Genomic DNA, 17,405 nt, shown 5'->3' with positions numbered 1-17,405 from the left:
CCTCCAGCAGAGTAGTATCTGTTTGTCTCTATTCATTTGAATGGGAGCTTTTGTTTTGTTACTGGGAGAAGAAAGGGAGGTTTGGGGCTGTGGAGAACAGAAGATAAATGTGGAAGCAGAGGGCAGCAGTAACCCCTCCCTTTAACATGGTTTCAAGGCCCTAATGGAGAGATGGGTTACAGGCTGAGGTTGCTGGCTTAGTGGTTAGCAGCAAGGCCATGAGTCAGACTGCCTAGGCCTACATTCTACTTGTCCCTGGGTGTTTGACCTTGGATGTGATACTCAGCCTCTTGATCTTGTTTCTGAACCGAACTTGGGACCTCTTGCCCAGCATGCAGCAAAGCCAGTTTACTGACACTGGGTTGTAGTAGAGGAAAGTACTGCATTTATCGGAGGGCCCAGCAAGGAGAATGGACAGCTCATGCTCAAAAGACCCAAGCACCTTGATGGTTTTCAGGGGAGGGTCTTAAAGGCAACATTTGGGGTGAGAGTTGCAGAGGACATGACTTTCTTCTGATTGGTTGGTGTTGAGGTAACAGGGTGGTGTTTCAGGAATATTTTTTTTTTGCGGTATGCGGGTCTCTCACTGTTGTGGCCTCTCCCGCTGCAGAGCACAGGCTCCGGACGCGCAGGCTCATGGGCCCAGCCGCTCTGCGGCATGTGGGATCTTCCTGGACCGGGGCACGAACCCGTGTCCCCTGCATCGGCAGGCGGACTCTCAACCACTGTGCCACCAGGGAAGCCCTGTTTCAGGAATATTAATCACCAACCTTCTGGTTCCAACCAGTCTGGGGTCTATGTGCTTGTGGTCAGCATGTAGTCACTATCCTCCACCAGCATGGGGGTCTTAGTTCCTGCAGAACAACTCAAAGATCTGTGGTCAGATTATGTGTATATATCCCCTGAGGAAGAACTAGGACTCTGTTTAATCCCTGAGCTATCATTTCTTGACTGCTTTTCTTTTGTTTCTGCATTCCTCACTTCCATAATTAGTAATTGCTTGAATCTGCTCTTGGGAACTCAGGGAAGGCCTCGGAGACTAAAGCCTTTTTCAAAAAACAAGAACTGGGGGACATGGAGGGGCTTTTGTACCTGGGAGGACTGGGTTCCAGCCTCAGTTTTCTCATCTGTAAAACGAAAGTAATGACAGTACCTACATTATATTGTTGTGGAGAAAATACGTGTGCCTAGCATGTAACTTGATCAACTTCAGTTGCTAAAATGAAATTACCTTCCTTGATGAGTATCTTTAAGTTCACACAAAATTAACATATAGGGCTGCAGCAGCTGGTGAACAAAAAAGAGACAAGTAAATGAAACAATTTTGATAATTAAGCCTAGAAGGAATTCAGAGAGAAGCAGGAGGGAGAAATCCTGAAAGTCCTTCAAGAAAACCCATAGCACTTAAAACGAAATCCAATTTTTTCCCTTGCTCTGCAAGGCCTCTACATTATCTGGCCTCTGCCTACATCTCCAACTTCACCGCCTCTCTTTCTCCCTTATTTAACCTAGCCACACCAGCCGTTTCATAACGAGCCGAGCTCATTGGATCCTCAGGACATTTGCACCTGCTGTTCTCTTTCCTTGAGTCTCTCCTCAGATCTTTACAAGTTAGAAAAGAGGTAAGGCCTCGCGGCAGGGGGCGGGGCTCTGGAGGAGGCGGGGCTCTGGAGGAGGCGGGGCTCTGGAGGAGGCGGGGCAGGGGCGGAGTCGGCCGGAAGTGGGGCGGAGGCCCAGGAAGTGAAGGTCCTGGTAGCGGAGTCGGCGAAGTCTGCGACGCCAGTTGCGGCCTTTCGTTGGCGGACCGTGGGCGATGGAGAACGGAGCGGTCTACAGATCCACCACCGAGGCGCACCCGGGCCCCGCCAGAGGCGCCCGGAGCGGCCTCGTCGCCTCCTTCACCCTGCGCCGGCTCAAGAAGGCCCAGCTAATCATCAAACTCCTTCACCTGGTGAGTCCGCGGCCGGGGCGGGCGAGAGGAGACAGTCGAGCGGCTCTCAGCTGGCAGTTAAGAAGCGGCCGTTTCCACATCTCCAGTTCCTTCCCTCTCCGCTTGGGGAGGGGCCGTTCCCCTCGGGACTCCCCCTTCCCGCCGGCGCCCCCTCATCCCGGCTGCCTCCCCCGCTGGGTCCCCGACGGCTACCGAGGACCCCCGAGCGTGTTTGGCGGGCGCAGGAAATGCGTCAGAGACCCAAGTCAGCCGCTTAGACTTTCTCTCCTCCTGTGTAGGACTTCGGCTCTTCTCCCAGCTGTAACTCTGCATTATCTCCCAAAGTGCCTGTATTTAGACTATGAAACGCTTTTTGTTTATCTTTCTCTGGTTCTTGCGGGTTTCCTGGTGCGAGCCCAAGGGGGCAGTTTAATTTGTTGGACAAAGTCTTCCGATACTACACAAGGCATAGAGATGTGTGTCCAATAAATTGTCTCCCAAAAGTTTTATATTGACTGGAAAAGAATTACTTCTGAATGAGCAATATGTGTGTACCAAATACGAAGTCAGAAGGACAGCATTTTGTGTGTGTTGTGTGCAGGTAGCAGAGCGAGGGCATTCTTTTTCAATGTCGCTGAGTTTCAGTTTACTTTGGGCATTGGTTAAGGACCTTAAACCTACTACTGAAAATATCAAAACATTTTTGAGGTTTAAATTTTAAGTCAGACTACACACATGTTAAGCTCCTATGTTCTGTTTTAACGAATGATGGGTAACATTTTCTGCAAGAGGAAAACTCAGACTGTTTATAGAGAGTGTTTATGGGTTGGGTTGGTTTTTTGAACCAACCAAGTGAAAATAGCCAGTTAGTTTCCTTGGAAAAATCTTAAGTTCTTAGAATTCAGGTAACCAGTACTTATATTCTTAGAACTCAGATGACCTACTTTTATTGGATAGAAAAATAGTAGTCAGAAAACACACAGTACTTTTTAGCCACCAGAATGATCACTTCTGAGAATAATTGGGGAGTCACTTGGAAGCAAGTGGCACTGTGGCCTGTGGAACCCAAGGTTCTGGCTCTATCTCCTTTTAATTCCATACTGGCAACCTTTCTGTTCTTACGAGGTGTCATCAGCTCCCTCCTGCCGTTGTTCCTTTGCATGGGCGGTTCCTTCTTCCCAGAAGGGCTTCCTTCTGCTCTTCCTCTTGCCAGCTCTCAGTTGACTTTTAGATATCAGCTATGTTTCTCTGCCTTAGAGCTAAAATGTTTCTACATATATAGTAGAACTCTTTAGAACAGAAAAGGGTTAATATTCATCTGAAGCACTCTTGCTGCTCAAAAGACATCATCGATTCTGGTCTGTTGCCCATTAAATCTGCTTTTAGTTGCCTTTATTTTTCCTTTCTAATCAGAACTGGCAAATCTAAAGTAAAATTTCCCATTACCTTGTTTATAGTTTAGTAAACTGTAGTTCCATATCTTCAGAATAGAATACAGCCAGAAGTTTGGATAGACTTTTTACGTGGATGTGGAGAGGAGAGGAAGATGAGTTTGCCTTTCGAGGGTTGTTAGACTATTCCTGCTTGTTCTCCATCATCCATAGGAGAAAGGGTGAGAGAATAAAAACTGCCACTGCACAGCTTGCGGGATCTTAGTTTCCTGACTCGGGATCGAACCTGTGCCCTCCGCAGTGAAAGCTCGGAGTCCTAACCACTGGACCGCCAGGGAATTCCCTCTGTTTATGGGGAACTTGTAATGTTACAAGAACACTTTCTTTAATATAGATTTTTTTAAAAATTTCATTATTGCCTTTCATTTAGATGGTTTTCTTTTTGTTCCTGCTTTGTCTGTTTTAATGTCTTACCTCTTCACAACAGTATATTATAGGAGTTACCCAGAAAGTCCCAAGGAAGTTATATATGGAATAAATGAAAACTGTCATCCAGCCAGGGGCAACAGGCAAAGTCTTCTTTGCCTTAACTCAAGCTCTGCCTTTAAGTTGTTTTACTTTAGATAACTTATTTTTTAATTAAATAGAATTGGAAAGCTCCAAGAAGGAAACAGCCGTAGTGGAGAAACCCATAATCAAAATAGGAGGTACTTTGGGCTTCCCTGGTGGCGCAGTGGTTGAGAGTCCGCCTGCCGATGCAGGGGACGTGGGTTCGTGCCCTGGTCCGGGAAGATCCCACATGCCACAGAGCGGCTGGGCCCGTGAGCCAAGGCTGCTGAGCCTGCGCGTCCAGAGCCTGTGCTCCGCAATGGGAGAGGCCACAACAGTGAGAGGCCCGCGTACCAAAAGAAAAAAAAAAAAAAAGAGGAGGTACTTTAATAAGAGACCTGCAAGCCCTATGACATTTTATTCAAAATATAGTGCATTTCTGTGTTTGGGTACATTATTCTAGACCCATAAATCTTATCAGATTCTCAAAGACCCCAAAAGGGAAGTGAATCTTATTCTAAAACTTAAAAAACACTGTGTACTTAGGAAATTCTTAGAGTCCTAGGAAGTTGCATTGCATTTCCTCTGAGGTTCTTTCCACTCTTAAGATTTTTAGAAATCTCTGAGGCTCTGTGGGATGTGCTTGCTGGTACAGAGCTGAACACCAAAGGGTAGATAGAGAACGGAGCCTGCAAACAGAAGGGGAGGTTAGAGAGAAAAGAGAATAACCAGTTCTTGAGCTAACATACTCTGGGAGTTACATGGCTCTGTCTACCATTCAGATGTGACCTTAATTTTTTCAAAGGCTTGTCCATCTGCCCTTCCAGAGCTGAAGAAAAAATAGAGACTCAGCTGAGAATTTACCATAAGGAGTCATTGCAGGTCTAAATTGATGCAGTCACTTTATTAGTTTATTCTACCCTTAGACTGGTCCTTATGCCCATATTTTATTTTGTGACGTTTTTGTTATTGTTATTTTTGAGGGAGTTTGTTTTTGTTTTAAGGGGAGAACTGACCTTTGGCAACCTAATTCCTTGCTAGTAAACTGGTGCAGTGATCTAAGTATGTGTGATATTCTCTCTGCCACAAGCCAACATTGTGTTTATGGTACGAATTGAATGTCCTGAAGGCTGCATAGTACTATGATTATAATGATGGTACCAATTGAATGTCCTGAAGGCTGCATAGTACTATGATTATAATGACTTCTTTTTTTTTTGGCTGTGTTGGGTCTTCGCTGCTGAGCGTGAGCTTTCTCTAGTTGCGGCGAGCGGGGGCTTCTCGTTGCGGAGCACGGGCTCTAGGCACACGGGCTTCAGTGGTTGGGGCATGCTGGCTTATTAGTTGCAGCAGGCGGGCCCTAGAGTGTGCGGTCTTCAGCAGTTGTGGCACGTGGGCTCAGTAGCTGTGGCTCGCGGGCTGTAGAGCGCAGGCTCAGTAGTTGCAGTGCACGGGCTTAGTTGCTGCTTGGCATGTGGGGTCTTCCTGGACCAGGGATTGAACCCACGTCCCCTGCATTGGCAGGTGGATTCTTAACCACTGCGCCACCAGGGAAGTCCCCATAATGGCTCTTCAGGCAAGCAGTTTGATTTAGAATTCACCAGTCATTTAAATTTATTAAATTATAAATATTGTTACTCTGTAAGTGCCAAGAAACAGATCACTTAGAAACAGTTTGTATTATGTTGGTGCTCTTTTCATGATTTAAATGTGAAAACTGTTAGGTACTAAATTGAAATGCTCTGTTTTTACCTTGAAGAAGATCTGTAATGTCAGCAAATTATATCTTCGAACCTTTGGGAGAATAAATGTTTGCCGAAGGCAAGGGAGGCTTACCTGATCTCAGGCTGACTGACTTGTTTACTTGAACCTTATGTATCACTACAAGGTTTTTAATAGCAAATTCAGAAATTCACAGACTAATATAATTGTGTAGATGGAGCCTTATAATCAATAGCAAATATTAAAAAGTCCTTTTCATGGGAAGTTTTTTGGTGGTAGACTGCTAAATGATGGAGAATTAGTATGTACTATGATGACTGTTAATTTTAGGGAAGACTGAAGTTTCAGAAAAGGTAGTGAAACTGAAATGGAGACACAGGGTAGTCATTATCTGAATATTTAAGTCACCAGAAGTGTGAGACCATCTTTAGTCACTAAGACTTCCCAAGTGTGTTGACCCTAGCACATTGGTTTTAATGTATGATTTAACAACAAAAGGGGAAATGCACAAAACTATGGTTGTAACTTCAAAAACCCAACTTACAGGGAAAACCTACACAAACATACATAGTCGTAAAATGAACTTAATAAACAGTGCTTTATGGGGGGAAACAAGTACAGAGTGGGAGTTAGGAGACCCGGGTTCTTGTCTGTGCCTGGCTGACTTGGGATTTAGTCTGTCAGAGCTTAAGTCCATCAACTGTAAGCATGAGGCTGTGAGACTTTGCTCTCCAAGGGCTCTCCCAACTCTAAGAGCTTGATAATTCCCTTAATTATGTTTGGGTAAAATTTTGTCATTAGAAGGAGCTGCATTGGGTGTATGTACTGTTGTTAGATACTTAGCCTAATATTCAGTAAGCAATCTTTAGTACATGCCTTTGTGCCATTGAGAGCAAAACTGTTTGCCAGAAAGTAATCAGTGAGCCTCTAAATTTATGGGTTGCATTCACCATTATTTCCGTATGCAATTCAGTGACTTTATCTCTTTTCCAATCTTTAACCACTTTGGTATTTAATGCTGGTGACCACACATTTCTCAAACTTCTTCCCTTAACTTTCACATCTTTTTTCTTTTTTAATACAAAAAAGTGTCTGCTTACAAATATAAACATAAATATATACGATTACTTACATATATATGATTAATAAAATAAGCCACACTTCAGCCCTCACACCACTCACACACTCCGCAGCATCATTGTTAGATTTACAATTTGGAGGAGTGTGTTTACTTCCTTTCTTTGTTTTGGCTGCACCATGCAGCCCCCTACATTGGAAACACGGAGTCCCAACCATTGGACCACCAGTGAAGTCCTTTTAAAAATTTTTTTATTTATGTTTGTTTATTTATTTATGGCTGCATTGGGTCTTTGTTGCTGCATACGGATTTTCTCTAGTTGCGGCGAGCAGGGGCTACTTTTCGTTGTGGTGTGCGGGCTTCTCATTGTGGAACACGGGCTCTAGGTGCGCAGGCTCAGTAGTTGTGGCACACGGGCTTAGTTGCTCCGTGGCATGTGGGATCTTCCCGGACCAGGGATCGAATCCATGTTCCCTGCATTGGCAGGTGGATTCTTAACCACTGCGCCACCAGGGAAGTCCTTGAAGTCCTTGCTTTTTAAGGAGTTTAGGAAAGAAGTGTTAAACTTCCTGTGACTTGCTTGTCTGGTGCAAGTTGCCCTGTTCTCTCCTCCCCTTGAACTGTTGATGTTCCTTCAGGCCTCATCCGGACCTCCGCTCCTCCTGTCTGCTAACCAACTAAACCAGACAGACAGTGCCTGCATCTAGAAGTCCATACTCCCTGGCACGATCATCCCTGTCACTCAACTCCTTAACCATTTTCCTCATCACTTCCCATCCAGTTAGGTTGGTTACCTTATTATCCCTTTTGGACTACTGTGCAAATCCTTGCTGGCATGAATCTGTTCCTTTTGTGCTGCACCTGGAATGCCCTCTGCCTATCCTGATCCTGTGTGTCTCTTGGCCCTGATTTGAGTCTTGCTTTTCCACTCATCTTTCTCCAGCTATTATTAGTGCAGGTGGATCTGAACATTTTCCTGATATTTCTTGAATTTATGTATAACAAATGCTCAATTATGAGATATAAAATTATTGTTTTCTTATACATTGATCTTGTTGCTCTGTTATTACATGTTCCTATATATATTACAATGTTGGATACATGATACTCCATACACTGTATTTTTTTAACTTTTTTTTTTCCAGCATCTTTATTGGAGTATAATTTTTTTAAAATTTTTATTTATTTACTTATTTATGGCTGTGTTGGGTCTTCATCACTGCGTGAGGGATTTTCTCCAGTTGCGGCACGCGGGCTTCTCATTGCGGTGGCTTCTCTAGTTGCGGAGCACAGGCTCTAGGAGCGTGGGCTTCAGTAGTTGTGGCTCATAGGCTCCAGAGCGCAGGATCAGTAGTTGTGGCGCATGGGCTTTGTTACTCCCCGGCATGTGGGATCTTCCCGACCAGGGCTCGAACCCGTGTCTGCTGCAATGGCAGGCAGATTCTTAACCACTGCGCCACCAGGGAAGCCCTGTTGGAGTATAATTGCTTTACAGTGGTGTGTTAGTTTCTGCTGCATAACAAAGTGAATCAGCTATACATATACATATATCCCCATATCTCCTCCCTCTTGTGTCTCCCTCCCACCCTCCCTATCCCACCCCTCTAGGTGGTCACAAAGCACCGAGCTGATCTCCCTGTGCTATGTGGCTGCTTCCCACTAGCTATCTGTTTTACATTTGCTAGTATATATAAGTCCACGCCACTCTCTCACTTCATCCCAGCTTCCCCTTCCCCCTCCCTGTGTCCTCAATTTTTTTAGATTCCACATATATGTGTTAGCATACAGTATTTGTTTTTCTCTTTCTGACTTACTTAAATCTGTATGACAGATTTTAGGTCCATCCACCTCACTACAAATAACTCAATTTCGTTTCTTTTTATGGCTGAGTAATAGTCCATTGTATATATGTGCCACGTCTTCTTTATCCATTCATCTGTCAGTGGACACTTACATTGCTTCCATGTCCTGGCTATTGTAAATAGAGCTGCAGTGAACATTGTGGTACATGACTCTATTTTATTTTTTTTACATCTTTATTGGAGTATAATTGCTTTACAATGGTGTGTTAGTTTCTGCTTTATAACAAAGTGAATCAGTTATACATATACATATGTTCCCATATCTCTTCCCTCTTGCGTCTCCCTCCCTCCCACCCTCCCTATCCCACCCCTCTAGGTGGTCACAAAGCACCGAGCTGATCTCCCTGTGCTATGCGGCTGCTTCCCACTAGCTATCTATTTTACATTTGGTAGTGTATATATGTCCATGCCACTCTCTCACTTTGTCCCAGCTTACCCTTCCCCCTCCCCATATCCTCAAGTCCATTCTCTAGTAGGTCTGTGTCTTTATTCCCGTCTTACCCCTAGGTTCTTCATGACATTTTTTTTTTTTAAATTCCATATATATGTGTTAGCATACGGTATTTGTCTTTCTCTTTCTGACTTACTTCACTCTGTATGACAGACTCTAGGTCTATCCACCTCATTACAAATAGCTCAATTTCGTTTCTTTTTATGGCTGAGTAATATTCCATTGTATATATGTGCCACATCTTCTTTATCCATTCATCCGATGATGGACACTTAGGTTGTTTCCATCTCCGGGCTATTGTAAATAGAGCTGCAATGAACATTTTGGTACATGACTCTTTTTGAATTATGGTTTTCTCAGGGTATATGCCCAGTAGTGGGATTGCTGGGTCATATGGTAGTTCTATTTGTAGTTTTTTAAGGAACCTCCATACTGTTCTCCATAGTGGCTGTACCAATTCACATTCCCACCAGCAGTGCAAGAGTGTTCCCTTTTCTCCACACCCTCTCCAGCATTTATTGTTTCTAGATTTTTTGATGATGGCCATTCTGACTGGTGTGAGATGATATCTCATTGTAGTTTTGATTTGCATTTCTCTAATGATTAATGATGTTGAGCATTCTTTCATGTGTTTGTTGGCAGTCTGTATATCTTCTTTGGAGAAATGTCTATTTAGGTCTTCTGCCCATTTTTGGATTGGGTTGTTTATTTTTTTGTTATTGAGCTGCATGAGCTGCCTGTAAATTTTAGAGATTAATCCTTTGTCAGTTGATTCATTTGCAAATATTTTCTCCCATTCTGAGGGCTGTCTTTTGGTCTTGTTTATGGTTTCCTTTGCTGTGCAAAAGCTTTGAAGTTTCATTAGGTCCCATTTGTTTATTTTTGTTTTTATCTCCATTACTCTAGGAGATGGGTCAAGAAGGATCTTGCTGTGATTTATGTCATAGAGTGTTCTGCCTATGTTTTCCTCTAAGAGTTTGATAGTTTCTGGCCTTACATTTAGGTCTTTAATCCATTTTGAGCTTATTTTTGTGTATGGTGTTAGGGAGTGATCTAATCTCATACTTTTACATGTACCTGTCCAGTTTTCCCAGCACCACTTATTGAAGAGGCTGTCCTTTCTCCACTGTACATTCCTGCCACCTTTATCAAAGATAAGGTGACCATATGTGCGTGGGTTTATCTCTGGGCTTTCTATCCTGTTCCATTGATCTATATTTCTGTTTTTGTGCCAGTACCATACTGTCTTGATTACTGTAGCTTTGTAGTATAGTCTGAAGTCAGGGAGCCTGATTCCTGCAGCTCCGTTTTTCGTTCTCAAGATTGCTTTGGCTATTTGGGGTCTTTTGTGTTTCCATACAAATTGTGAAATTTTTTTTCTTTTCTTTTTTTTGGGGGGCGGTACGCGGGCCTCTCATTGCTGCGGCCCCTCCCGTCGCGGAGCACAGGCTCCGACGCACAGGCCCAGCGGCCATGGCTCACGGGCCCAGCCGCTCCGCGGCATGTGGGATCCTCCCGGACTGGGGCACGAACCCGTGTCCCCTGCATCGGCAGGCGGACTCGCAACCACTGCGCCACCAGGGAAGCCCAAATTGTGAAATTTTTTGTTCTAGTTCTGTGAAAAATGCAAGTGGTAGTTTGATAGGGATTGCATTGAATCTATAGATTGCTTTCGGTAGTAGAGTCATTTTCACAATGTTGATTCTTCCAGTCCAAGAACTTGGTATATCTCTCCATTTGTATCGTCCTTAATTTCTTTCATCAATGTCTTATAATTTTCTGCATACATGTCTTTTGTCTCCTTTGGTAGGTTTATTCCTAGATATTTTATTGTTTTTGTTGCAGTGTAAATGGGAGTGTTTTCTTGATTTCACTTTCAGATTTTTCATCATTAGTGTATAGGAATGCCAGAGATTTCTGTGCGTTAATTTTGTATCCTGGTACTTTACCAAATTCATTGATTAGGTCTAGCAGTTTTCTGGTAGCATCTTTAGGATTCTCTATGTATAGTATCATGTCATCTGCACACAGTGACAGCTTTACTTCTTCTTTTCCGATTTGGATTCCTTTTATTTCCTTTTCTTCTCTGATTGCTGTGGCTAAAACTTCCAAAACTATGTTGAATAAGAGTGGTGAGAGTGTGCAACCTTGTCTTCTTCCTGATCTTAGTGGAAATGCTTTCAGTTTTTCACCATTGAGGATGATGTTGGCTGTGGGTTTGACATATATGGCCTTTATTATGTTGAGGAAAGTTCCCTCTGTGCCTACTTTCTGCAGGGTTTTTATCATAAATGGGTGTTGAATTTTGTCAAGAGCTTTCTCTGCATCTATTGAGCTGATCATATGGTTTTTCTCCTTCAGTTTGTTAATATGGTGTATCACGTTGATTGATTTGCATATATTGAAGAATCCTTGCATTCCTGGAATAAACCCCACTTGACCATGGTGTATGATCCGTTTAATGTGCTGTTGGATTCTGTTTGCTAGTATTTTGTTGAGGATTTTTTCATCTGTGTTCATCAGTGATATTGGCTTATAGTTTTCTTTCTTTGTGACACCCTTGTCTGGTTTTGGTATCAGGGTGATGGTGGCCTGGTAGAATGGGTTTGGGAGTGTTGCTCCCTCTGCCATACTTTGGAAGAGTTTGAGAAGGAGAGGTATTAGCTCTTCTCTAAATGTTTGATAGAATTCGCCTGTGAAGCCATCTGGTCTTGGGCTTTTGTTTGTTGGAAGATTTTTAATCACAGTTTCAATTTCAGTGTTTGTGATTGGTCTGTTCATATTTTCTATTTCTTCCTGATTCAGTCTTGGCAGTTTGTGCATTTCTAAGAACTCACGGGCCCAGCCGCTCCGCGGCCTGTGGGATCCTCCCGGACCGGGGCACGAACCCGTGTCCTCTGCATCAGCACGCGGACTCCCAACCACTGCGCCACCAGGGAAGCCCTGTTGGAAGATTTTTAATCACAGTTTCGATGTCAGTGCTTGTGATTGGTCTGTTCATATTTTCTGTATCTTCCTGATTCAGTCTTGGCAGGTTGTGCATTTCTAAGAATTTGTCCGTTTCTTCCAGGTTGTCCATTTTTTTGGCATAGAGTTGCTTGTAGTAACGTCTCATGATCTTTTGTATTTCTGCAGTGTCAGTTGTTAACTTCTCCTTTTCCATTTCTAATTCTGTTGATTTGAGTCTTCTCCCTTTTTTTCTTGATGAGTCTGGCTAATGGTTTATCAATTTTGTTTATCTTCTCAAAGAACCAGCTTTTAGTTTTATTGATCTTTGCTATCGTTTCCTTCATTTCTTTTTCATTTATTTCTGATCTGAGTTTTATGATTTCTTTCCTTCTGCTAAATTTGGGGTTTTTTTGTTCTTCTTTCTCTAATTGCTTTAGGTGCAAGGTTAGGTTGTTTATTTGAGATGCTTCCTGTTTCTTAAGGTAGAATTGTATTGTTATAAACTTCCCTCTTAGAACTGCTTTTGCTGCATCCCATAGATTTTGGGTCGTTGTGTCTGCATTGTCATTTGTTTCTGGGTATTTTTTTATTTCCTCTTTGATTTCTTCAGTGATCACTTCGTTATTAAGTAGTGTATTGTTTAGCCTCCATGTGTTTGTATTTTTTACAGATCTTTTCCTGTAATTGATACCTAGTCTCATAGCTTTGTGGTCAGAAAAGATACTTGATACAATTTCGATTTTCTTAAATTTACCAAGACTTGATTTGTGACCGAAGATATGATCTATCCTGGAGAATGTTCCATGAGCACTAGAGAAAAATGTGTATTCTGTTGTTTTTGATGGAATGTCCTATAAATATCAATTAAGTCCATCTTGTTTAATGTATCATTTAAAGCTTGTGTTTCCTTATATATTTTCATTTTGGATGATCTGTCCATTGGTGAAAGTGGGGTGTTAAAAGTCCCCTACTCTGAATGTGTTACTGTCGATACCCCTTTTATGGCTGTTAGTATTTGCCTTATGTATTGAGGTGCTCCTATGTTGGGTGCATAAATATTTACAATTGTTATATATTCTTCTTGGATCGATCCCTTGATCATTATGTAGTGTCCTTCTCTGTCTCTTGTAATAGTCTTTATTTTAAAGTCTGTTTTGTCTGATATGAGAATTGCTACTCCAGCTTTCTTTTGGTTTCCATTTGCATGAAATATCTTTTTCCATCCCCTTACTTTCAGTCTGTATGTGTCTCTAGGTCTGAAGTGGGTCTCTTGTAGACAGCATATATATGGGTCTTGTTTTTGTATCCATTCAGCCAATCTGTGTCTTTTGGTGGGAGCATTTACTCCATTTACATTTGAGGTAATTATCCATATGTATGTTCCTATTCCCATTTTCTAAATTGTTTTGGGTTCGTTATTGTAGCTCTTTTCTTTCTCTTGTGTTTCTTGCCTAGAGAAGTTCCTTTAGCATTTGTTGTAAAGCTGGTTTGGTGGTGCTGAACTCTCTCAGCTTTTGCTTGTCTGTAAAGGTTTTAATTTCTCCGTCAAACCTGAATGAGATCATTGCTGGGTAGAGTAATCTTGGTTGCAGTTTTTTCTCCTTCATCCCTTTAAGTATGTCCTGCCAGTCCCTTCTGGCTTGCAGAGTTTCTGCTGAAAGATCAGCTGTTAACCTTATGGGGATTCCCTTGTGTGTTATTTGTTGTTTTTCCCTTGCTGCTTTTAATATCTTTTCTTTGTATTTAATTTTTGACAGTTTAATTAATATGTGTCTTGGCGTATTTCTCCTTGAATTTATCCTGTATGGGACTCTCTGTGCTTCCTGGACTTGATTAACGATTTCCTTTCCCATATTAGGGAAGTTTTCAACTATAATCTCTTCAAATATTTTCTCAGTCCCTTTCTTTTTCTCTTCTTCTTCTGGAACCCCTATAATTCGAATGTTGGTGCGTTTAATGTTGTCCCAGAGGTCTCTGAGACTGTCCTCAGTTCTTTTCATTCTTTTTTCTTTATTCTGCTCTGCAGTAGTTATTTCCACTATTTTATCTTCCAGGTCACTTATCCGTTCTTCTGCCTCATTTATTCTGCTATTGATCCCATCTAGAGTATTTTTCATTTCATTTATTGTGTTGTTCATCATTGTCTGTTTCATCTTTATTTCTTCTAGGTCCTTGTTAACTGCTTCTTGCATTTTGTCCATTCTATTTCCAAGATTTTGGATCATCTTTACTATCATTATTCTGAACTCTTTTTCAGGTAGACTGCCTATTTCCTCTTCATTTGTTAGGTCTGGTGGGTTTTTATCCTGCTCCTTCATCTGCTGTGTGTTTTTCTGTCTTCTCATTTTGCTTATCTTACTGTGTTTGGGGTCTCCTTTTTGCAGGCTGCAGGTTCATAGTTCCCGTTGTTTTTGGTGTCTGTCCCCAGTGGCTGAGGTTGGTTCAGTGGGTTGTGTAGGGTTTCTGGTAGAGGGGACTAGTGCCTGTGTTCTGGTGGATGAGGCTGGATCTTGTCTTTCTGGTGGGCAGGTCCACGTCTGGTGGTGTGTTTTGGGGTGTCTGTGGACTTATTATGATTTTAGGCAGCGTCTCTGCTAATGGGTGGGGTTGTGTTCCTGTCTTGCTAGTTGTTTGGCATAGGGTGTCCAGTACTGTAGCTTGCTGGTCGTTGAGTGAAGCTGGGTTCTGGTGTTGAGATGGAGATCTCTGGGAGATTTTCCCTGTTTGGTATTATGTGGAGCTGGGTGGTCTCTTGTGGACCAGTGTCCTGAAGTTGGCTCTCCCACCTCAGAGGCACAGCACTGACTCCTGGCTGCAGCACCAAGAGCCTTTCATCCACACGATGCAGAATAAAAGGGAGGAAAAAGTAGAAAAAGAAAGGGAGGAAGGGAGAAAGAAAGAAAGGGAGGGAGGGAGGATGGAAGGAAAGAAGATAAAGTAAAATAAAATAAAGTAAGATAAAATAACGTTATTAAAATAAAAAATAATTATTAAGAAAAAAAATTTTTTTAAGAAAAAAAAGATGGATAGAACCCCAGGACAAATGGTGAATGCAAAGCTATACAGACAAAATCTCACACAGAAGCGTACACATACACACTCACAAAAATAGGGAAAGGGGAAAAAATCATAAATCTTGCTCTCAAAGTCCACCTCCTCAATTTGGGATGATTCACTGTCTATTCATGTATTCCACAGATACAGGGTACATCAAGTTGATTGTGGAGCTTTAATCCACTGCTTCTGAGGCTGCTGGGAGAGATTTCCCTTTCTCTTCTTTGTTGTCACATCTCCTGGGCCTCAGCTTTGAATTTTGCCCCGCCTCTGCGTGTAGGTCGCTGGAGGGCGTCTGTTCTTCGCTCAGAGAGGTCGGGGTTAAAGGAGCCGCCACGTTGGGGACTCTGGCTCACTCAGGGCGGGCGGAGGGAGGGGTATGGAGTGCGGGGCGAGCCCGCGTCGGCAGAGGCCAGTGTGACGTTGCACCAGCCTGAGGCGCTACGTGCGTTCTCCCGGGGAAGTTGTCCCTGGATCTTGGGACCCTGGCAGTGGCGGGCTGCACAGGCTTCCCGGAAGGGGGGTGTGGATAGTGGCCTGTGCTCACACACAGGCTTCTCGGTAGCGGCAGCAGCAGCCTTAACGTCTCATGCCCGTCTCTGGGGTCCGTGCTTTTAGCCGTGGCTCGTGCCCGTCTCTGGAGCTTCTTTAAGCAGCGCTCTTAATCCTCTCTCCTCGCGCACCAGGAAACAAAGAGGGAAGAGAAAGTCTTTTGCCTCTTAGGCAGTTCCAGACTTTTCCCCGGACTCCCTCCCGGCTAGCTGTGGTGCACTAAACCCCTGCAGGCTGTGTTCATGCCGCCAACCCCAGTCCTCTCCCTGCGCTCTGACCGAAGCCTGAGCCTCAGCTCCCAGCGCCGCCCACCCCGGCGGGTGAGCCGACAAGCCTCTTGGGCTGTCGGCACTGATCCTCTGTGCGGGAATCTCCCGCTTTGCCCTCCGCACCCGTTGCTGTGCTCTCCTTCGCGGCTCCGAAGCTTTCCGCCTCCACCACCCGTAGTCTCTGCCCGCGAAGGGGCTTCCTAGTGGGTGGAAACTTTTCCTCTTTCACAGCTCCCTCCCTGTGGTGCAGGGCCCGTCCCTATCCTTTTGTCTCTCTTTATTCTTTTTTCTTTTGCCCTACCCAGGTGCCTGGGGACTTTCTTGCCTTTTGGGAGGTCTGAGGTCTTCTACCAGCGTTCAGTAGGTGTTCTGTAGGAGTTGTTCCACGTGTATATGTATTTCTGGTGTATCTGTGGGGAGGAAGGTCATCTCCGCATCTTCCTCTTCCACCATCTTCCCCTCGTCCCCATGACTCTTTTTGAATTACGGTTTTCTTAGGGTATATGCCCAGTAGTGGGATTGCTGGGTCGTATGTTATTTCTATTTTTAGTTTTGTAAGGTACCTCCATATTGTTCTCCGTAGTGGCTGCATCAATTTACATTCCCATCAACAGCGCAAGAGGGTTCCCTTTTCTCCACACCCTCTCCAGCATTTATTGTTTGTAGTTTTTTTGAAGATAGCCATTCTAACTGGTGTGAGGTGATACCTCATTGTAGTTTGATTTGCATTTCTCTAATGATTAGTGATGTTGAACATTCTTTCATGTGTTTCTTGGCTGTCTGTATATCTTCTTTGGAGCAATGTCTATTTAGGTTTTCTGCCCATTCTTGGGTTGTTTTTTTTTTTGATATTGAGCTGCATGAGCTGCTTATTAATTTTGGAGATTAATCCTTTGTCAGTTGCTTCATTTGCAGTTATTTTCTCCCATGCTGAGGGTTGTCTTTTCATCTTGTTTATGGTTTCCTTTGCTGTGCAAAAGCTTTTAAGTTTCATTAGGTCCCATTTGTTTTTTGTTTGTTTGTTTGTTTGTTTTTAGCAGTATGTGGGCCTCTCACTGTTCTGGCCTCTCCCATTGCGGAGCAGAGGATGCGCAGGCTCAGCGGCCATGGCTCACGGGCCCAGCCGCTCCGCGGCATGTGGGATCTTCCCGGACCGGGGTACGAACCCGTGTCCCCTGCATCGGCAGGCGGACTCTCAACCACTGCACCACCAGGGAAGCCCCCCTTTGTTTATTTTTGTTTTTATTTCCATTTCTCTAGGAGGTGGGTCAAAAACGATCTTGCTGTGATTTATGTCAAGGAGTGTTCTTTCTATGTTTTCCTCTAGGAGTTTTATAGTTTCCAGTCTTACATTTAGGTCTTTAATCCTTTTTGAGTTTATTTTTGTGTATGGTGTTAGAGAGTGTTCTACTTCCATTCTTTTACATGTAGCTGTCCAGTTTTCCCAGCAGCACTTACTGAAGAGCCTGTCTTTTCTCCACTGTATAGTCTTGCCTCCTTTATCAAAATAAGGTGACCATATGCGCATGGGTTTATCTCTGGGCTTTCTGTCCTGTTCCATTGATCTGTATTTCTCTTTTTGTGTCAGTACCGTACTG

General features: G+C 43.5%; 1 protein-coding gene across 1 annotated transcript in view; it reads left to right on the top strand.

Annotated features, from left to right (window-relative positions):
* The first annotated feature begins 1,813 nt into the window (after positions 1–1,813).
* Positions 1,814–17,405, top strand: part of CMTM6 (CKLF like MARVEL transmembrane domain containing 6) — a 58,378-nt gene continuing 42,786 nt past the window's right edge. The window contains exon 1 of the mRNA XM_007464917.1: positions 1,814–1,951. Within this exon, the coding sequence (XP_007464979.1) occupies positions 1,814–1,951 (138 nt within the window). The remainder of the gene's footprint in view (positions 1,952–17,405) is intronic.

Source organism: Lipotes vexillifer, unplaced genomic scaffold, assembly GCF_000442215.2.
Source record: "Lipotes vexillifer unplaced genomic scaffold, Lipotes_vexillifer_v1.1 scaffold1934, whole genome shotgun sequence".
In the NCBI taxonomy this organism is placed as follows: domain Eukaryota; kingdom Metazoa; phylum Chordata; class Mammalia; order Artiodactyla; family Lipotidae; genus Lipotes; species Lipotes vexillifer.
This window is presented reverse-complemented; position numbering and strand designations above follow the sequence as displayed.